Source organism: Hyperolius riggenbachi, chromosome 1 (genome assembly GCF_040937935.1).
Source record: "Hyperolius riggenbachi isolate aHypRig1 chromosome 1, aHypRig1.pri, whole genome shotgun sequence".
Taxonomy (NCBI): Eukaryota; Metazoa; Chordata; class Amphibia; order Anura; family Hyperoliidae; genus Hyperolius; species Hyperolius riggenbachi.
In genome coordinates, this window is record NC_090646.1 from 504,254,971 (window position 1) to 504,278,522 (window position 23,552).

At 41.9% G+C, this 23,552-nt stretch overlaps 1 protein-coding gene across 1 annotated transcript in view; it reads right to left on the reverse strand.

Moving 5' to 3' along the window:
* Positions 1-23,552, reverse strand: part of LOC137532788 (adhesion G-protein coupled receptor D1-like) — an 853,822-nt gene that overhangs the window by 188,838 nt on the left and 641,432 nt on the right. The window contains exon 16 of the mRNA XM_068253730.1: positions 21,718-21,821. Within this exon, the coding sequence (XP_068109831.1) occupies positions 21,718-21,821 (104 nt within the window). The remainder of the gene's footprint in view (positions 1-21,717; positions 21,822-23,552) is intronic.

The window sequence follows — 23,552 nt, forward strand, 5'->3', positions numbered from 1 at the left end:
GCGGATAAGCCACTGCTTGTAGAAATGATCATACAGTGTCTAACTTGAAATCCGGCCCTGTATTGGGGCCATTAAAATGTCAGTTTCTCAAAACTGATTTATGATGTTCTGGTGGACCAGAAGTTTGGCGAAAATCTCACGAACCTGCCATTGAAGATTTCCCTATCATGTGATTTCTTTTTATGACTGACCGAAAAGGCAATCACAAAAAATTTGTGCCTTTAATTTGATTCAATAAGAGAAAAATTGTAGGGTTTCCTGTTCAGTGATACTACACTGATATTAAATACTGATACTGATACTACACAATAGACTATAAATTGTATTAAAGCTCAGTTCGCCTTCCAAGGTTTGTACTTGTTTGTTAGCAGAGGCAAATCAGTTATTAGGCTATTATTACATCATTTTCATATTTGATGCAGCTATTCCAGAAAGAAAATATTTTGTGAAAATTTGATTATGTGATGCAAAGATCTGTGGGGGGAGGAATAAATGTGGTCATGTGGGTCCTGGGCCAGAGAGGGACTCATCAGCTAACCTAAGGGGCCCGTCAGATGTTATTGAAGTTAGATTGATGCAGACCGAGCAACTTTTTGTGCTTGGAAACTGCCAAAAATGTATTTTATATGAAGGTAAAAAAGCTTTACATAAGGAGAAATAATTAATGGAACAGGTTTTCTTAATCAACTCCATTGATACAGTAAGAAAGGGACGCAAACCCAGCCAGCCGGGTAATAAAAAGATGAATAATGCAAAAATGGTTTATGTGCAATGCACAAAGAAAAACGTACTAGAATAAGGTGAGAAAAACATTATTGAAGTGAGGTTAATCAAGAGCAATTTACTTTGCTGGAAAAAACTGTTGAAAAGTTATTTTAAAGATAACATAAAAAAGAGTAAAGATAGATTCACAGAATAAGTTTTGTGAAATAAACCCAGTGACACAGGAAATCGGTAATGTCAGCCAAGTAATGCAAAAATTAGTAATACAAAAATAGTTCATATGCAATGCACAAAGCAAAAACAAATTAAATAATACCGAAGAAGAAATTAATAATCTACAGTATTACTATGTAAATTATTTTTTCTTGTATCAACATTTATATAATTAGTGCTGACAAATCATACATTTAAAAACACAGGACAAGACTCAATTGGCCCAATCCAATTCACTTTTTCTCCTAAGTTTTCTCCTAGGAAATCATTTTTTATCCTCCATTTAAAGTAACTTTTCAACTCTCTGCAAAACTCGTGAGACTTAAAAATAACAAATCTTAGGTAAACAAGCCCGCATAGCTAATCTGCATTTTCAAAATATGCCTCAGAAACAACAGGATGGACTGAGCATACCATAGTGTCTTTCCTCTACAAAGGTATGTATGAAACCTAAAGTTAGTTTTTCACTTCAGATTTTCTTTAACCACTTCGCGTCCCTGGGATTTTCCCCCTAAAAAACCAGAACAATTTTCTACATTTCACACTCCTCCCATTCATACACCAATAACTTTATCACTACTTATCACACATAAATTATCTATACCTTGTTTTTTTCGCCACCAATTAGGCTTTCTTTGGGTGGTACTTTTTGCTAAGAACTATTTTATTTATCTATGCATTGTAATGGAAACATGGTGAAAAAAATGTAAAAAGTAATTTTTCCTTAGTTTGCAGCCATTATAGTTTGAAAATAAAAAGTGTTGCTAGAGATTAAACCCTCACATTTTATTTGAGCTTGTGTCCTGGTTATTACAACATTTAAATTATGTTCCTAGTACAAGGTATGGCGACAATATTTTATTTGGAAATGAAGGTGTATTTTTTCCATTTTTTGTTTTTGCTTTTCTCATTGTAGTTTATCAGTGATTAAAAGCCAGTATTTGCATTATATAACAGTAACACGCCCTCATGGTGTACATGTTTAAAAAGCTAAGTCCCTACGGTAACAATGTATGTATTCTCTTTTCAATTCTGTTACTTTTCTTTCTTTTTACAAATGTTTTACTTGGCACAGCGTATATAAAAATAATAATTGTATTGCTTTTGATTCAGTTTGTCATGAAAAGAAAGTCAGTTGACATAGGCCTTAGCCCTAATATACCTCAAATTGTATTCTCTTGCTTGTCATGGTTAAAATGATACCCCATATACATAATCAGGTAGCTATTTGGGCGCAGAGCAGCCTCTTAACCACGAGTAGCACCAATGACTTTTTCAAGGCCATTTTTTCACTAGATGTAACATTGTCATTCTTTCTTATCAAAGCCCCTACAGCATCAGAACATTCAATACAAGTCACAAATGTCACCATTCTGAAAAATAGAGACCCAGGTCTACTCAAATATTGCCATTTTGTAACAGTCGCACTTATGCATTTTTCATGAAATTTGAACGTAACGTTGAAAATGCTGGTTTTTTTTACTGTTTTTTTTTTCACTTTGCAATGAGAATAAAGTCAGTTGACATAGGCCTTAGCCCTAATATACCTCAAATTGTATTCTCTTGCATGTCACGGTTAAAATGATACCCCATATACATAATCAGGTAGCTATTTGGGCGCACAGCAGCCTCTTAACCACGAGTAGCACCAATGACTTTTTCAAGGCCATTTTTTTCACCAGATTTAACATTGTCATTCTTTCGTATCAAAGCCCCTGGAGCATCAGAACATTCAATATATGTCACAAATGTCACCATTCTGAAAACTAGAGACTCAGGTCTACTCAGATATTGCCATTTTGGTAACAGTCAGACTGATGCGGTTTTCATGAAATTTGAACATAACTTTGAAAATGCTGTTTTTTACAGTTTTTTTTCACTTTGTCATGAAAATAAAGTCAGGTGACATAGGCCTTAGCCCTAATACATGTCAAATACATACGTATATTATATATATTATTTACGTCAAATTCTATTCTCTTGCTTTTCAAGATTAAATTGGTACCCCTTTAGCTTTCTGGGTGCATAGTACACCATTGCACTCAAGGTGCGCAATGGCTTGTAATGTACAGCAAGGTTATGTAATGTACAGCATACATATATGATTCCCAAATGACAAAAAACTCACCACTGGAGATCTATAAGGCAGCATTAGATGGGAGGGATGAATTAAGCCAATCCAGGAGTCAGAAGCTGGAGAAGGGTCGTCAGTCAAGCCAGGGTCAAAAACCAGAGAATGGTCATCAGCCAATCCATGGGTCAGAAACCAGAGAATAATCGTCAGCCAATCCAAGGGTCAGAAACCGGAGAATGGTCGTCAGCCAATCCAGGGGTCAGAAACCAGAGAATGATCGTCAGCCAATCCAAGGGTCAGAAACCGGAGAATGGTCGTCAGCCAACCCAGGGGTCATAAATCGGAGAATGGTCGTCAGCCAATCCAGGGGTCATAAATTGGAGAATGGTCGTCAGCCAATCCAGGGGTCAGAAACCAGAGAATGATCGTCAGCCAATCCAGGGGTCAGAAACCAGAGAATGATCGTCAGCCAATCCAAGGGTCAGAAACCGGAGAATGGTCGTCAGCCAATCCAGGGGTCAGAAATCGGAGAATGGTCATCAGCCAATCCAGGGGTCGGAAACCAGATGACAAAATGTATATAGTGAACACAGTTTGAAAAAGATGAATCGCTAATAATTTTGAACTGTGTGGTACACTTCAAAACAGCCGTTAACACAGAGGCCTGGTTTTGATGGGCACTTAGGGCAGTGGTATCTGGAGTCCCTTCTGATGTGGTGTTTGGTGCACACTTTACATCTTTTTTGAGGATATTTATTAATGGATTAGAGGGGAGTGACACAGGGAAATGCCTATCACGAAGTCTTACCACATCTTCACAATCCAGAGAGTCTGTGGGGTGCGCAGTATTAGCAGATTCACCAATCAGTGCTGAAACCACCTCCTCCCGGAACTTGATGTATGTGTCCGCATTGCCCGATTCTTTGTAGATGACAAAAGCATTGTACAATGTTATCTGCAGGAGACGAATTCCGACTTTTTTGTACCACGCCTTGGTTTTTCGGTGTACTGCATATGGTGCAAGCACCTGATCAGAGAGGTCGACACCCCCCATGTACTTGCTGTACTCTGCAATGGCTACTGGTTTTTCTTGAGTTTCTCCCTGAGATGTCGTTGTCACTGTAGCCTCCGTGTGAATTGTGGACAACATGAGTACGTCCCTCTTGTCCCTGTATTTTAGTGCCAAGAGTTCATTACTTCGGAGGCTGAAGGACTCTCCCTTTTGCAATTTTTTGTGTAGGACCTGCTGAGGCATTGCTTTCCTGTTCGGCCTCACAGTACCACAGGCTGGAGTTTCAGATGGATACAGGAATTTAAAAAGCGGTACACTTGTGTAGAAATTATCTACGTACAAGTGGTACCCTTTGTGCAGAAGTGGATTAAGCAAGTCCACAACAATTTTTCCGGTGGTACCCAAGTATGATGGGCATCCAGCGGGCTCAAGCAGACTGTCTTTCCCTTCATATACATTGAAAGCATATGTATATCCAGTCCTGCTCTCGCAAACCTTATATAGCTTAACCCCATACCTGGCACGTTTGCTGGGGATGTACTGTTTAATGGCTAACCTGCCATGGAAGGGGACCAGGGACTCATCCACTGAAATGTTTTGCTCAGGCATGTATATCTCACAAAACTTCTTGTTGAGGTGATTGAGAAGAGGCCTTATTTTAAATAAGCAGTCACGGTCTGGGTCATCAGAGGGGAGATCGTTATCATTATTGTTAAAATGTAGATATCGCGTGAGCATTTGATAACGGCCCCTGGTCATTGTTGCCCGGTAAATAGCCATCCAATGTATTGTTTTTTTGGACCAATACATTTGGACTTGTGGTTTCCATGTAATGCCCATGGTGAAAGTCAGGCCAAGGAAAGCTTTAAGCTCAGTGATGGATGTGGGCTTCCATTTTGATTTGTAATAAGAGGAAGGATGACCAGCCAAAAATTGTTGAGCATAGATGTTAGTCTGCTCAACGATATATTCCAGGAACTGGTCAGTAATCAGCAACTGAAAAAAATCAAGAGGTGCCATATTTGCGGTCTCAACTAATAATCCGCTGCTTGCAGTAAAAGGGGGGATATTGGGTTCTTCCATATTTGGAGTAGACCATACAAGATCACACATTTCAGGTGGTACCGCCTCTCTCCGAGGTACCTTTCACCTTCTATTCTGCCGTGGCCTGGCGGCACTTTGACCGCCCTGACTGCTATGGCTGGTTGCTGCAACAGTGTCCGCTGCTCTCCCTTCTCTGACTCCTGATGGCCCTTCTTCCCCCGAATCACTCTCACTGATGGCCTTAGACTGCACCCTTCTGCCGACTTTCTGCGCTAGTCGCCTTTCGGACTCAGACATAGAGTCGCTATCGGAAATCGACTCTGAGTCATCTATTGGTAGCCACTCAGCGCCCTCAGATTCCTCCCCACTTGTGCTGCTGTTTTGAAGGAAGGCGCATGCCTCTTCTGCCGAGTAAAACCGTTTGGTCATTTTAGTATCGGATTTGGGAAAAGTAGGTAGGTTTTTTTTGTTGTTGTTTTTTTTGTTTTTTTAGGTAGGTAGGTAGGTAGGTAGGTAGGACAATCTATACCCCAGAAATGTAACGTAAACCCCAGAAAAGTTTTTTTAAAAGGTAGGTTTTTTTTTTTAGGTATAGGTAGGTAGGGCAAAATATATACGTATATGTACGTATAACCTATATATATATATTTATATATACATATATATATATATATATATATATATATATATATATATATATATATATACACACACACACACGTTAAACTGAAGTAAACCCCAGAAAACTTTTTTAAGGTGGGAAGTGGGTAGAAGGGCTTAGCTTAGGGATAAGCTGGCAGGGTATGGGAGATACAGGGTTAATGGCCTAGGTATGGGGTATAAAACTATATAATTTAATCAATAAAACACTTTAATCTCACGATCAGCAGATCAGCAGCTCCTGTCACATCAGAATCCCCTCAGAGACAGAATGACAGGTTTCTGAGGTGACAGAGCTACTGTAAATAAATGTTTGTAAACATTTTATTAAGATTTGAAGAATGATAGCTGCTATTGGTCATAGCAGCCATCATTCACAATTTCAAGCATTTTAATTGGCTTATGGGAACACATTCCCACTCACCAATCACTGGGCAAAAAGAGACACTAGGGGGCGTGCTAGGATCAGGCTTCATTGATGGATCATAGCTTCAATGAATGAAGCAGTGATTTATCATATATTAACTTTATTAACTTTATTGATTGGTTGTAGGAATGTATATTCCTACATACCAATCATTCCCACAAGCGAACGCCGCTTGATCACGCGCCTGCACACGCGCGATCGTGCACAGCACCCGAAAAACCATGTGTTGTTTACATTTTTTAATGAATGATCACAGCTGCGAGGTGCAGCGGTGATCATTCATATATAGGACATTTGGATTGGTTAAAGGAACGTTTGTTCCTATACTCCTATCCGTACAGTACAGGAGGGTAACGCCGGCTCGTGCACGCGCGCGTGCGCGCACCCTGGAAGCTCTGACAGCCAGCAGTCTCATAATCACGTCGCCTGGCTTTCACAGGCATATGCCAGCGACTTCATTATACTGTATGTGGGACACGAAAAGGTTAAAAAATGTATAATACATTTTAAACATGACTGACTGTATGTAACTGGGAGAAAATGACAAAATCTACACACTGCGGGCCATATGCAATTCACTTTTTCTCCTGAGTTTTCTCCTAGGAGATAATTTTTCATCTTCAATTTAAATTAACTTTTTAGCACTTTGCAATAGAAAAAGTACCACAAAGTAGTGAAAAAGTACTGTCCAAGTTATTTTGAGTATTTGTTTGTTTGCTGGTGGTGTAAAAGGCATTTCACCTAGGAGAAAACTCAGGGGAAAAAGTGAATTGCATATGGCTCTAAAACTTCCTTTTATTCAGTTTTTAATACATGGGTCCATATGCAATTCACATTTTCTCCTTAGTTTTCTCCAAGTTGTTATTTTTACACCCTGTCAATAAAATGGCTTTTAAGGCATCAGGAAGCAAGAAAATACTCAGAATAATTTTGGCAGTACTTTTGCACTTACTTTTAATATTTTTTTTCAATTGCAAAGTTCTGAAAAGTTAATTTAAATTGAAGAGGAAAAATTATCAACTAGGAGAAAACTAAGGAGAAAATGTGTATTGCATATGGGCCATGGATCCAAAAACAAATTTGTACAGGTAGGTTCTGAATAAGCACCTTGACCATCCTCCTCTGCACATCCCTAACTGACTGATGCCACTTTGGACATATTTTTGAGTATACTAATGTTTTTTAATCTGTGTGTGTTTTTTTAATGAACTGAATAAAATGAAGTTTTATGACTAAGTGTGCCGATTGGTCCATTTCCTCTCAGTTGTATACAGTGTGGATATACAATATATGCTATCCATGCTTTTAACTACCTGCTATGCTTCTCCTAAGTAATCAATATAATCAACTCTTTTGATAAAAAAATAGTCATAAATATAGTTGCTCACTTTTTTGAGTATTTTGCTTAGTACATAGTGACACAGGAGACCTGGGTTCGAATCTCGGCTCCTCCAGTTCAGTAAGCCAGAACCTATTCAGTGAGGAGACCTTCAGCTAGACTCCCTATAGAGCGCTCACCAGTGGCTGCAGCACTGATGCTTTGAGTCAGCCAGGAGAAAAGCACGATATTAATTTTATTTGTCTTCTCTTGTCTAATATGATTATACAAATAAGGGCAATTATTAAAAAGTATTTCTCTTGCATTATAATGCTTTACTTATTTTTTCCTGCAGCTTATAATACACCAGGCACCGATGTAGCCACAATTTACATTGCGGTCCAAGGCAGTGCCCAAATTAGCAAGCGGTGCCCAAATTACCTGCCTCATAAAGGGGCAGATGCAGAGAGCCCTATCACGCTTCCTATGAACATCTGGTTGTATAAACATTAATCTGGAAATTTTATATGTCTAAATGACCCTTCTTTGATGGATGAAACAATTAAGGCCCATCTCCAGACATTATTATACTAATAATGCATGTGCTTTTCATAGAGTAACAGGGGGTACTCCCCTGAAGTTAGGACCTGAAAAATTTCGGTGCTCTGACTTTCATGTACTAGGCCCTTAGTGGTTAAATATGATCTTTTTTTGTGTGACATGAATATATTTTGATCACATGTCTAGAAATTGCTGAGTAGAAACAGTGAGTTCAAGGCACTGTGGGTGAAGCTGGCAGCCGTTTCCTGGATTGCATCATCCTGAGGTTAAAACGGCAAGTTGGCAGGGAAAGTCAGAATCTGTTGCTTACACCAATGATAGTCTATGTAGCAGGAAGTGGCCAGTGATTAGATTAGCGAAACAACATGGTACTTTGAAAGTGATTAATAGCACTTCAAGAAGCCTACACATACAGAAACATGGGTCCATATACAATTAACTTTTTTCCTACGTTTCTCTTAGGTGATAGCAAGAAAATACTCAAAGTAGTTTTGGTAGGACTTTTTAACTTTCTTGATGGTATTTTTTTTTTTTAAAAGTGCTGGAAAGTAAAATAGAAGAAGTTAAATAGGAGAGTAAAAAGTATCCCCTAGGAGAAAACTCAGGTGAAAAGGTGAATTGCATATGGGCCATGATCTGCAACTGAGTGTGTGGAGTTTGGCTTCATGTTCAGACTACATGCAAAAGGGTGCAGTATTGTTGACTGGGTGCACACATAGCGGAAATGCTAGAATTGTGGAAAACACTGCGTTTTTGCCACTACTGGAAGTCTATGGGTCGCAGGAAAAAACGCATATAAAAACGCATATGCGTTTTCTATGCGTTTTTAAACCTGCATTTTTAAAAATACTGGTTTTGCTGCATGTTACGCAGGAACGCTGCCAAAACGCACATAATGAAAGTCTATGGTGATGCAGATGCACAGCGTTTTAATGCGTTTTCCATGCATTTTTTACAAAAATTTTATTTAGTTTTTGCTGTATTTCCACTTGCTGTTGTCTTCCACGTGATTTTCATGAATGGAAATATAAAAATGCATGGAAAACGCATACAAAACGCATGTGCAAACCGCAAATGCATTAAAACGCACGCAAAACGCATGAAAAACGCTTTGCAAACACACCAAAAATGCTGCAAAAATGCACAAAAACCGCACACAACATTAACATAAAAAATGAGATAAAATGCAGTCTTTCAAGCTATGTCATATGCGAACCCAGCCTGAAAGATATCCGCCCAAACTGTCTAAAACCACTACAGCAGATACATTTTTTTTTTACCTCCACGATTTCTTTGACAAGTTCCTTACTTAAATAAAAACTACATTTTTAGCTTTGTAATTCAGGACACTAAAGTCTTATTAGAAAGCATAATTGCATTTTTTTTAAATATAGGGCATCTACTGTGATTAAGTCCCCAGGAGTTTATGGGAAATTTTGCTTAATTTAGTAAACATGAACATTAAACAGGTAATTGGCAGTGATAATCAGATAACTCCGGTTTATTAACTGTGCCCTCATGTACTACAAATGCTCAGCATTACAATGGACTGTGTTTACAAGTCATTGGGATACAATTCTTACGTAATTATCAGTGGCGTAGGTAAGGAGCTGTGGGCCCCGATGCAAGTTTTACATTGCCCCTCCCAAAGCACTCTATACATAACGATTGACATGGCGCACCAAAACCGGCCAAGGACAGTGTCAGAGGTGCAAGAAGGGGATGGGGAACAGTTTGTTAATGATTACACTATTCAAAGTATCTATAGATGTGATTATTATGAGCACAGGACCAATAGAGAGCTAATACTGCAGTTTAGGAAGGGCCCATCGGGTCCCCCTCTGGCCCAAGGGCCCCGATGCGGTTGCAACCTCTGCAACCCCTATTGCTACGCCCCTGGTAATTATTAAAGAGGTAGTCTCATACTTATCAGAAGACAAAGGGGTTTGTGTTTTTAGCATAATGGATGATAAATATAACATAATATTGTTTATAAACACATCAGAACTGTGAACTAATCAAAAGTTAGGCCTTGAGTGTAAGAAACTGTATTTTTATTTTAACTGATGGAAGTTAGTAGCAACTTTACCCACTTTCCTAGGCATAGAACTAAACTAGAATTGTGCTAATATTTAATATATTTCTTCAAATGAAAAATAATTTGAAAATGACAAATATTAAAAATTACATTCCACAAAATCCTCTCAATTCAGATCTATAAATTAAAAGGATTGTTGAAAGAACTATGTCACCATTTTTGCCTTGATTTTATTTGCAAAGACAACAATGACCTTACCACATGTGTGCAAAAAGCACACTGGCCTTTATTCAATTCACTTTTTCTCCTAAGTTTTCTCTTAGGAGATAATTTTTTATCTTCTGGTTTAAATAGCTTTTCTACCTACCAAAAGGAAGGTAAAAAAAAATATTGTCAAACTTATTCTGTGTATTCTGCATATTTTCTTTCTTTCTGGTGGTTTAAAAGGCATTTTATTTACAAGGTGTAAAAATATAATCTAGGAGAAAACTTTGGAGAAAGATTGAACAAGGGCGATAAGGGTGATATTTTCACACCTCATCAATAAAATGCCTATTAAGCCACCAGTAAGGCCTAGTGCACACCAGAGCGGTTCGGCTGCGTTTTGCGATCCGCTTGCGGCTGCGGATACGCTTGAGTAATGTATTTCAATGGGCTGGTGCACACCAGAGCGGGAGGCGTTTTGATGAAACGCATACTCCCGGGGTGAGGCATTTTTTGGATTGTGGATGCGTTTCTGCCTCAATGTTAAGTATAGGAAAAACGCAAACCACTCTGAAAAACGCCTGTTCAGAGCGGTTTTGCCGGCGGTTTTGTTACAGAAGCTGTTCAGTAACAGCTTTACTGTAACAATATATTAAATCTACTACACCAAAACCGCTACACAAAACCGCAAAACACTAGCCGAAACGCTACAGAAAAAGAAGAAAAAACATTTCAAAATCTGCTAGCATTTTGCGGATCTGCTAGCGGTTTTTGGTGTGCACCGGGCCTAAGAAAGAAAATACTCAGAATTATTTTGACAGTAATTGCATTGCACACCTACTGTTTGGAACCTTTTCAGTTGCAGAGTGCTGAAAAGTTGTTTTAAACAGAAGATGAAAAATCATCTTTAAAGGGAACCTAAGCTGAGAAGGATATGGATTTCTCCTTTTAAAATAATACCAGTTGCCTGACTCTCCTGCTGATCCTGTGTCTCTAATGCTTTCAGCCACAGCCCTTGAACAAGCATGCAGATGAGGTGCTCTGACTGAAGTCAGACTGGAGTAACTGCATGATTGTTTCAGGTGTGAGATTCAGCCACTACTGCAGCCAAATAGATCAGCAGGACTGCCAGGTAACTGGTATTGTTTAAAAGTAAACATCCATATCCCTCTCAGTTAAAGTTCCCTTTAAGGAAAAAAACTTAAAGTGTACCTGAGATGGCTCAAAAGAAAATAATTATACATAAATGGGACTTCCTCCAGCCCCCGTCAGGCTGATCAGTCTTTCGCCATCCTCCTCCACCTCCTGGATCTTCCGCATTTCAGTCCGATAAATCGGCCAGTTGCGGCATGCACAGTCTGGCTGCATGTGCTCCCATGGCTGGGAGTGTTCTGCGGCTGCGTATACACAGTAGCACTGTGCAGACGCAGAATTCTCCCAGTGATGGGAGCGCAATGGGGAATGTGTGCACTGCCGGGCCATGCATGCGCAGTGCGTGCCGACTGGCAGAATTACCGGGCTGAATTGCGGAGGATCCAGGAAGTGGAGGAGGGTGGCGAGGGACTGATCAGCCTGAAGGGGACTGGAGGAAGCCCCAGGTATGTATAATATTTTTCTTTCTCTAATCTCAGGCTTCCTTTAAAGGATACTGTACAACAGAACATTGTTACTCACCTAGGGCTCTTTCTGTTGTGTAGTGATAGTCCTATGTGGCTATCACATTGAAGCCCATATGCAATTCACTTTTTCTCTTGAGTTTTCTCAAAAGTGATATTTTTGAACTTGTCAATAAAATGCTGTTTAAACCACCAGAAAGCAAGAAAATACTGAAAATAATTTTTATAGTACTTTTTCACCAACTTTTAGGTACTTTTTCAATTGCACAATGTTAAAAAGTTATTTTAAAGAGCATATGAAAATTATCTCCTAGCAGATAACTTAGGAGAAAAAGTTAATTGCATATGGGCCTGAGCGCGGTGCAGTGGGTCCCGTGGATGACGCAAGAGTATCTGTGCATTGTCCAAATTTCACCTCGAAAGTGATGCAGACTCACTGTATGGTAACACTGCAGCAGTAATGTTTTACCGCAACAAAATACATGTCGTGTGAAAGGGGCCTTGTTGTTCTGGGTCGCATGGATCTTAAGTGTGATTCTTTTGGAGGTATCTGCTTTCCTTGCTGTCCTGCTGCATTCTTATGCTCATTGTCCTTACTTTTATACATGTATATTGTAGCTGCTTAGACACTGTTTAAGTTGACTTTTTTTAAGAACTGTAACTAGAGCTTATTTTGGAAGTAGGGCTTCTATATCAAGCGTCCTCAAAAATCCTGAAAAAAAAAAAAATCACGCTAAGGCTTATCTTTGGGGTAGGTCTTATTTGGGGGGGGGGGGTAGGGCAATGGTTCTGTAGCTTTCCTCCTGTCTGTGTACAATACATAAGGCCTGAATTACACTGAATCAGTGGCGTTCCTACCATAGGGCGGCATGGGGCGCCCCGCACCGGGTGTCGGGCGCCCCAGGGGGTGTCATCAAGGCCCCCACAGAGGCCTGTGCCGGCCGGACAGGAGGGGGAAAGCAACCCGGAAAGGAGGGGTGGCGGGGAAAGCGGCGGGGAGGGGGGCCGGACCCCCCACCTCCCTCACCTGGGTCCCCTCCTTCTGGCGCTTCACCCTCCTAATTAGCAGCAGCTTGATGAGCGGGCAGGAGCGGGCGGAGAAGACTTACTCACCTACTTCCTGCGTTCCAGGCGATGGCAAATAGCGTCATCGTCACCTGACGCTGGTCTCCACCTTCTCCACCGCCCACTGTGCTTCCTGATTTGCGGAAGCACAGTGAGCGACAGAGAGACCAGCGTCACGTGAGGATGACGTTATGCGCCATCGCCTGGAGCAGGTGAGTAAGTCCTCCCCGCCCGCTTCGCTAAGCTGCTGGCTGCTGCTAATTAGGAGGGGGAAGCGCCGGAAGGAGGGGACCCCGCCACCCCACCTTCCAAGCTTCCCTCATACCGGGGGCCACTATGCTACACTGGGGGCACCTATGCTACACTGGGGGCCACTATGCTACACTGGGGGCCACTATGCTACACTGGGGGCCACTATGCTACACTGGGGGCACCTATGCTACACTGGCGGCCACTATGCTACACTGGGGGCCACTATGCTACACTGGGGGCCACCATGCTACACTGGGGGCCACCATGCTACACTGGGGGCCACTATGCTACACTGGGGGCCACTATGCTACACTGGGGGCACCTATGCTACACTGGGGGCACCTATGCTACACTGGGGGCCACTATGCTACACTGGGGGCCACTATGCTACACTGGGGGCCACTATGCTACACTGGCGGCCACTATGCTACACTGGCGGCCACTATGCTACACTGGGGGCCACTATGCTACACTGGGGGCCACTATGCTACACTGGGGGCACCTATGCTACACTGGGACCACTATGCTACACTGGGGCCACTATGCTACACTAAACTATACTGGGGCCACTATGCTATACTGGGGCAACTATACTAGCTATACTGGGGCAGTGGCGGTGCCAGGGGGGTGGTTTGGGTGCTGAAGCACCCCCTAATATTGTCCAAGCACCCCCAGCGTGAACTGATTTTCGGCGTCTAATAGACGCTGTGTCAGTTCACTGACAGCAGCAGCCCGCAGCTCCAACAGCGGCAGAGCAGGGCTACAGTAAAATGGCGTCCGAAGCCCTGCTCTGGAGACTGAGTCTGCAATGCAGGGCTTCGGGCGCCATTTTCCCGTAGCCCTGCTCTCACCGCGGGAGTTTCAGTTGCTGGCTGCAGAGGATCGTGAGAGCTGCGCGCCGGACGGAGGCCGGGACAGGAGGTCTGCTGCTGCTTCAGGTGAGTAAATTTTTATTTAATTTATATTAGCAGGTGTATCGACTGTTCTGGCCAGGTCTGCTACATGATTGAAGTGTTTTCTGGCCAGGTTGCCACATGATTGCATATATTTTCTGGGCAAATCTGCCGACATGATTGCATGTATTTTCTGGGCAAATCTGCCGACATGATTGCATGTATTTTCTGGGCAAATCTGCCGACATGATTGCATGTATTTTCTGGGCAAATCTGCCGACATGATTGCATGTATTTTCTGGGCAAATCTGCCGACATGATTGCATGTATTTTCTGGGCAAATCTGCCGACATGATTGCATGTATTTTCTGGGCAAATCTGCCGACATGATTACATGTATTTTCTGGGCAAATCTGCCGACATGATTGAACGTGTTTTTTGGGCAAATCTGCCGACATGATTGAACGTGTTTTTTGGGCAAATCTGCCGACATGATTGCATATATTTTCTGGGCAAATCTGCCGACATGATTGCATGTATTTTCTGGGCAAATCTGCCGACATGATTGCATGTATTTTCTGGGCAAATCTGCCGACATGATTGCATGTATTTTCTGGGCAAATCTGCCGACATGATTGCATGTATTTTCTGGGCAAATCTGCCGACATGATTGAACGTGTTTTTTGGGCAAATCTGCCGACATGATTGAACGTGTTTTTTGGGCAAATCTGCCGACATGATTGAACTATTTTCTGGTCAAATCTGTTCACATTACGTGTATTTTCTTGAGAAAACCTGAACAATTATGTGAATTTTCTGGGGAAAGGCCCACTGTCTTTGTGTTGCACTTTTAAGGGGAACCCGAGGTGAGAATAATATTGGGCTGCAATATTTATCTCCTTTTAAGCAATACCAGCTGCCTGGCTGCTGTGCTGGTCCTCTGCATCTAATTCTTTAAACCATAGACCCTGAATAAGCAAGCAGCAGGTCAGGGGCTTCTGACAATATTGTCAGAACTGACAAGATTAGCTGCATGCTTGTTTCTGGTGTAATTCAGTTCACTACTGCAGCCAAATAGATCAGCAGGGCTGCCTATTGTTTAAAAGAAAATGAATATGGCAGCCTCCATATCACTCTTATCCCGGGTTCACTTTAAATTAGTTAGCTCTGCCCTCATCCGGTCATGGCCACGCCCATTTTTCGCCGCGGCGCGCAATGCGCGCCGCATGTTATAACCGCACCCATTTTTTGTTAGCTATACTGGTGCCACTATACTATACTAAGGACAACTTTAGGGGGGGGAGCGAGCCTACACCTGGCATTACCCGCCGTGTCACGTTTAGCATGCCACATTTGCTGTTTTTGTTTTTTTTTAATGGGGGGGGGGGGTGTCTTTTTAATACCCAGCACCGGGTGTCAAATGCCCTAGGTACGCCACTGCACTGAATCAGCTATAACATAATGAACAACTGATGAGTAGGAATTTATCATGATTCCCTATGGGTCAGTTTACATCTGTGCATTTCAATAATAATAAAACAAATTAGGTTCACTGCCGTTGTACAGATAACCAAATACTATATCTATTCAACATATAGCAAACACACAGTAAGCTAATCACAAGCAAGTTACAAAAAAACACACTCAAATTTTAGGGCTAACGAGGGAAGTTGCAAAAGCCATGCAATAGATCTGCCATTATGACGACTTCCTTAGCCAGCATACAAGCACCGTTCTGCCCCACACTCACGCACAGCCACTGAATTAGTCCATGCAGCTGCATAGTTTGCGCAATCCAGCATCAGAAGCAAAAGGTGCAAGCAGATTGTGGTGGATAATCATCCCATAGGGAGAAGTATAATGTCCAGCCAATATGACTCATACGTATGATAACAGTTCCATGAACTGTGCCTCACTAAGTGTCCAATGGATGCAGGAACCTTCCAGCATTGATCTCACCCAGTCCAGTAGCTTAAAGGACCACTATTGTGAAAATCATAACCTTTTAAATACATACAAATACGAAGTACTTTTCTTCCAGAGTAAAGCGAAACATAAATTACTTTTCTCCTATGTTGCGTTCACTTACAGTAGGTAATAGAAATCTGACAGAACTGACAGGGTTTGGACTAGCCCAGTGATCTGTAAACTTGGCTCTCCAGCTGTTAAGGAACAAGTGCAGGAGTCTGACATCCACAGTCATGATTCATAAAGGCAAATGCATTGTGGGACTTTTAGTTCCTTAAAGTGGACCCAAATTAAAAATACAAGATTTCAGAAATAAAATCTATTTTCTAAATTATAATAATAAATAGCAGCCTTTTTTCAGCTGCATGATGAAATAAAATATTTTACATTTATTGGAGGAACCCCTCCCTTCCTTTCAAATTGCCGGGATTTTTCAGGCAAACTGGTGGAGTAGATGGTGTCCGGCAATGGAGGAATTGCTAATGGCTGCCCCCAGTATAACCCTAGCTATGAAAAGAGAAGGGTGAAAAGCATGCACTGAAATGCTCATAGGCTTAAAGGAGTGTTTATTTATCTTTGTATGTGTCAGAGTGCTGCAACTAAATATTTTGAATTAAAAAAATGTTTGGTTTGGGTCCGCTTTAACAGCTGGAGAGCCAAGTTTGCAGATCACTGGACTAGCCCATCTCCTTATGGGGGGTTCCCAGGGTTTTTTGTTATTTTCAAAAGCACTAAGTTAACCACCCTGGCGTTCTGATTAAATCGCCAGGGTGGCTGCGGGAGGGTTTTTTTTAAATAGCACTAGAGGGCGCTCCGGAGGCATTCTTCCGATCGCCTCCGGCGGCCAGAAGTAACACGGAAGGCCGCAATAAGCTTACCTCGTCGCCATGGCGACGAGCGGAGTGACGTCATGGACGTCAGCCGACGTCCTGACGTCAGCCGCCTCCGATCCAGCCCTTAGCGCTGGCCGGAACTGTTTGTTCCGGCTACGCTGGGCTCGGGCGGCTGGGGGGACCCTCTTTCGCCGCTGCACGCGGTGGATCGCTGCGCTGCAGCGGCGATCAGGCAGCACACGCGGCTGGCAAAGTGCCGGCTGCGTGTGCTGCTTTTTATTTCATTAAAATCGGCCCAGCAGGGCCTGAGCGGCAGCCTCTGGCGGTGTTGGACGAGCTGAGCTCGTCCAGACCGCTCAGCAGGTTAATGGCAGTTGCTCTGTCCAACTGGCAAAAAGTGTACATCTGTGCGTTATCTCATAGACATAAACTGACCCATAGGGACACGTGAAAAGTTCATTCTCATCAGCCCATTGCAATATAGCTGGCAAAAGCTGATTCAGTGTGACCCAGCCCAGAGACTTATGTAGGCATTTTAAAGCACCTGGTAGTTAAACGCTTTCCAAGCACTGTGAATGCAGAATACAATATACCTTTACTGATTTCCAGTATCACCTTTTGCCAGACATTTGACAAGCAGCAGAAAATGGTAGGAAATCACACATTTATTTAGATGCCAAAAATGCTAGGCATGTTTAAACGGCATTTTAAATTACAGCCTGTGTTAACAAGACCTCAGACAGCCTGGAAAACACTGGTCTACATAAATAAAACTCAATTTGCCATCATATAAGTCTGGTATTTATTTCCTCTGTTAACCTCTATGCCCAGGCTTGGACTGGGTCACCAAGAACACGGTAATTTTCCCGATAGGCCTAGTACCTTTTCTTGAATGGGCCCTCCTAGGCCCTGCACGGAGCAGCAGGAGAGGAGGGGGTAGCACCGCAGGAAAGGGAAACTACTTATCCTGCGTTACAGGCACCAGGGATCTGCATCACTGACTGTGTGTCAACTATATTCAGGCTCTAGGGCCCTTCATATGACACTTGCCTCAGGCCCTGCATGCTCTAAGGTCACCCTGCATTGCAGGCAGTAGCACCCAGCAAAGGACCCAGCCCTCTTCAGCCAGCCCTGGCTACCTAATACTGATATATATGGGCACCTGGCTACTTAATTTTATTTTCTTCGTAATATGGCTACTTAATGTATGTATACAGGGCTCATTTGGTTACTAAATTATTTTATTTTGATGCACCTGGCTATTTATTTTGTTTACTGTAAGGCACCTGGCTACTTAATTATTTTATCTGGAGGTGTGCGACTACTTAATATTTTTATTTAGCAGCATTTGACTACTTGATGAATTATCATAAGGCATGTTACTACTTGATTATTTTATCTAAAGTTTATTTTGTCAGACCCACTCTTTGTGAATAACATCGCTACTTATTTTGTGTATTTTTGGGTCTGCCCATGACCCATCATGGCCACGCCCATGTTCCAGTGCATGGCCACTCCCATTTTTTTGCTGCACGTGCCGCATGTAGCCATCTCCCTGTTATAGACTGAGCTCACAATCTATTCCCTACCCTAGTCTAATGTCCTACCAAATTAATTATATAGAACTGACATTTGTGCAAAATTTCTAGAGTACATGTATATGTGATCCCAAACTGGGGGGAGGGGGGGAGGAGTGGGCCCCAGGCTGAAACTTTCCTGGTGGGCCCTTAGTGTCCCAGTCTGATCCTGTCTATACCTATAACACTTTACTGTTTTCTTACTGGCTCATGTATGTCAGAATTCACACAGTAATGTAATAGTTTGCTAACACAGCTTATTTTGCCATTTTCTATAGTGTTTTGTACATTTGTCATGTAAGGCTACGTTCACAGTGGTGCATTGCATTGCGGTGTAATGGCTGCATTGTAACTGAAGTGTACCAACTATGCAACGTCCACAGTCCGGCAGGTGTGGTATAATGGTGTGGCATCATTACAGCAAAACACACGTTAATAATGACTGTGAAGTATACTTGTCATTGTCTGTATGCTTCACTGTATGCAACAAAGCGTGTAGATAACATGCAGCACCACTTTCCTGTTGCGTTCCAGCTATTGCAGGGAACAGAATACAATTCCCACTGCAAACCTAGTCTAGAGATGCATAAACACATGAAATGAAAATCTTCTGAAAACTCATGATCGATCTGCAAATGATCAATATAACATATTTTGTAGAAGACCTACAAAGTTAGCTGCAAAAGATACTGTCTGATTAATAAATATCGGGACATTGGCACAATTCTAACTTTTTTGGCTCTATACACAACAACAATGGATTTGAAATGAAACACACACAATGTGCTTTAACTGCAGACTGTTGGCTTTAATTTGAGGGTATTTACATCCAAATCAGGTGAACGGTGTAGGAATTACAACATTTGCATTTGCATATGTGCCTCCCACAAGTAATGGGACAGAATAATAATCTTAAATCAAACTTTCACTTTTCAATACTTGGTTGCAAATCCTTTGTAGTCAATTACAGTCTGAAGTCTGGAACACATATACGTCACCAGACGTTGGATTTCATCCCTGGTGATGCTCTGCCAGGCCTCTACTGCAACTGTCTTCAGTTCCTGCTTGTTCTTTGGGCATTTTCCCTTCAGTTTTGTCTTCAGAAAGTGAAATGCATGCTCAATCGGATTCAGGTCAGATGATTGGCCATTGCTTAACATTCCACTTTTTCCCTTCAATAACTCTTTGGTTGCTTTTGCAGTATGTTTTGGGTCATTGTCCATCTGCACTGTGAAGCGCCTTCCAATGAGTTTTGAAGCATTTGGCTGAATATTAGCAGATTTTGCCCGAAACACTTCTGAATTCATCAATAAATACAAGAGAACCAGTTCCATTGACAGCCATACATGCCCATGCCATGACACTACCACCTCCATGCCTCAGTGATGAGGTGGTATGCTTAGGATCGTGAGCAGTTCCTTTCCATCTCCATACTCTTCTCTTCCCATCACTCTGGTACAAGTTGATCTTAGTCTCATCTGTCCATAGGATGTTGTTCCAGACCTGTGTCCCATTACTTTTGGGCTTAACAAGTGAGAGGCACATATGCAAACTTTTGTAATTCCTTCACCATTCACCTGATTTGGATGTAAATATCCCCAAATGAAATCTGACAGTCGACACTTAAAGCACATTGTGTTCATTTAATTACAAATCCATTGTGGTTGTGTATAGAGCCAAAAATGTTAGAATTGTGTTGATGTCCCCATATATGGACCTGACTCACTGTATCTGTGTCTCAAATCAATCCTGCTGACAATCGTTCGTACATCAAGGTGAGTAAGAGATTGTCAGATATTTCTTAATATGCACAACGCAAGCATGACGAATAAGAACATAAATGGACTAGGAAAGCATTTCTTGGGTCTTTACCATGAGCTGATCATTTGCATGTGTCCAACATAGTTGATGCAGGATTATATAAATGTTGTATGCAAAGTTATGCAGCTTGAAATTGGATCAATCAAGTCCCATCAAAGTTTAATTTGATTTGTCCATTTTCAAGTCACATATATTTGCATACAGAATTTGCATAATCATGCAGCAAGTCAGCATTATTTGCATCTTATTGACCATCCCTAGTTTAAAAATGCATCATTCAAACTTTCCTGCCAAATCCATGCAGATGACTGATTCCTCATTTTCCAAAGATCTACTGTATATTTGACATGGGTACGCAGCTTTAGATTGCTACCCAATGTGGCACAAAGATAAATCCCCCTCTGATCTGAATCTGATGAAAGAGGGTTCTATTACCACGACACACTGCACATATATTTTCAATAGATTTTAGTTTGAAATCTATTGAAAATGTATCTAACCTGATCTAACCACAGTGTGGTACTGCTAGATGCCATCAGTCTAACCTGCATCCTCCTGTGTCCGTGCATAGGTTGTGCTTGCGGGCGGACTTCCTGCAGTGATCATGGATGCGCCGTGAGCGGACGTTAATGTGGGTAATGGGCAGACATGCGTTGCGGGGAGGTCTCGGGCGCGCGCGTCATGCTTCCAATGGCCTTTTTTACTAGTAAGATATATTTTATCTTTCTTTACTGAATACATAACTGGGTTAAAACATGATGTTTTTTAGTTTTTGCTTTTTGCTTCAGCTGTAAATCTATCCTTCTTTTTATATATCTTTGCAAAAGAGAAACAAATCTATCTATCTATCTATCTATCTATATAAATATATCTATCTATCTATATATATATATATATATATATATATATATATATATATATATATATATATATATATATATATATATATATATATATATATACTGTATATATATATATATATCACACAGTGTTTCACTCCAAGGGTTCTCATTCTCTATCAGATGTGATTTTCTGGTCTATCTAATACAAAAAGTGATTTCCAAACGTTCCCTTTAATATGGCACGCACTTTTCTATCTCACCAAGACTGCTAAACGGAGATAATAAAGAAAAAGCGTCTCTAGAACATGTGATGAAAGCAAATGGAAAACTCCTCTGATCAGGAAATTAAAGTAATTTGAGCAAAACCACCCAGCTGTTGCAAATATATAGGCAAAATCTAATTAAAGGGTTGGCGAGAATTAATGGCATTTATGATTGAGAGAATCCTAAAGTTAACGTGCATTGCTAGCCTGCAATGTGAACACACATAAATCTCAGATAGTCTTTAAACAGTAATATTTGCTCAGCGGGGAACGAGAAGAAAAATAAAATAATAAAATGTGAAAAATTACTCACGACAGTATAGCAAATGTGACCAGTGTAATTGCCAGGCAGAAAATAGACAGGGAGCAGCCAATGTAACTGATGGAGGACAGCGCCACCTTGTGGGAGTTGGAGAGCTGTTCAAGAGAGAAACAACAGGAGAAACCGTTGATTAATGTCATTAAATCTGTTTATGCTTTTTGGCATTCTTACAACTTTATCAATTTAACCTTCGCACTGAGCTGGCACTAATTGTGTTTCCGTGCATACATTGTTACGGATATGCCATCACATCATATTTTGCTTTGCGTCTCTGGATAATTCATGTGTACAAACAGATAGCACTGGTGAGGAGGAACAAAACAGCCTCAAGTCATGCAGTATTTTCTTTTCACTTTTCTTGCCATAATAAGCGAACGCTGGTCTGTGCGCCCGCAGCAAAAGCATGTTCGGCACAAGGCTTCTAAGATTGCTGCTTTTAAATGTCATAAACTGGAAGTTGTGTGTCTTCTGAGTTATTTTCCAACAAGAGACAATGTGCAGACTCAGTTGAATTGACAGAAATGCACAGTGCACTGATCAGCCAAAGTATTACAACTACCTGCGTAGCACTGTGTAGGTTCCTTTTGTGGTTCCAAAACAGCTCTGATCCATCAGGGCATGGTCACTCTCTCAACAAGCCTTATGAAGGTGTCCAGTGCCAAGGCCTTAAAGGACAACTGAAGCGATAGAGAGTTAGAGACATAGAGGCTGACATATTTATTTCCTTGTTTTTCCTTTATGATAAACAATATCAGTTGCCCGGCAGTCCTGCTGATCTTTCTGGCTGCAGTAATATTTGAATCCCACACCTGAAACAAGCATGCAGCTAATCTAGTCAGACTTGAGTCAAAATACCTGATCTGCATGCTTGTTCAGGGCTAAAACTGTTAAGAGACAAAGGGGCAGCAGGACAGGCAATTTGTATTGTTTAAAAGGAAATAAATATGTCAGCCTCCACATCCTTCTCACTTTAGGTGCCCTTTAACCACCCTGGCGTTCTATTAAGATCGCCAGGGCGGCTGCGGGAGGGTTTTTTTTTAAATAAAAAAAAAACTATTTCATGCAGCCAACTGAAAGTTGGCTGCATGAAAGCCCACTAGAGGGCGCTCCAGAGGCGTTCTTCCGATCGCCTCCGGCGCCCAGAATAAACAAGGAAGGCCGCAATGAGCGGCCTTCCTTGTTTTGCTTACATCATCGCCATAGCGACGAGCGGAGTGACGTCATGGACGTCAGCCGACGTCCTGACGTCAGCCGCCTCCGATCCAGCCCTTAGCGCTGGCCGGAACTTTTTGTTCCGGCTACGCTGGGCTCAGGCGGCTGGGGGGACCCTCTTTCGCCGCTGCTCGCGGCGGATCGCCGCAGAGCGGTGGCGATCGGGCAGCACACGCGGCTGGCAAAGTGCCGGCTGCGTGTGCTGCTCTTTATTTGATGAAAATCGGCCCAGCAGGGCCTGAGCGGCAGCCTCCGGCGGTGATGGACGAGCTGATCTCGTCCATACCGCCCGGCTGGTTAACGTCAAGCTGCAGTAGCATATTTGCCCACTAGTGGTCGCTTGAACATTAAAGAGACTCTGAAGCGAGTCTAAATCCAAATCCACATTTTTAACTTTTATTAATGTTAAAGAGAACCCGAGGTGTGTTTAAAGAATGTTATCTGCATACAGAGGCTGGATCTGCCTATACAGCCTAGCCTCTGTTGCTATCCCAAACCCCACTAAGGTCCCCCTGCACTCTGCAATCCCTCATAAATCATAGCCGTGCTGTGAGGCTCTGTTTACATCTGTAGTGTCAGTCTCAGCTGCTCCCCCACCTCCTACATAGCTCCAG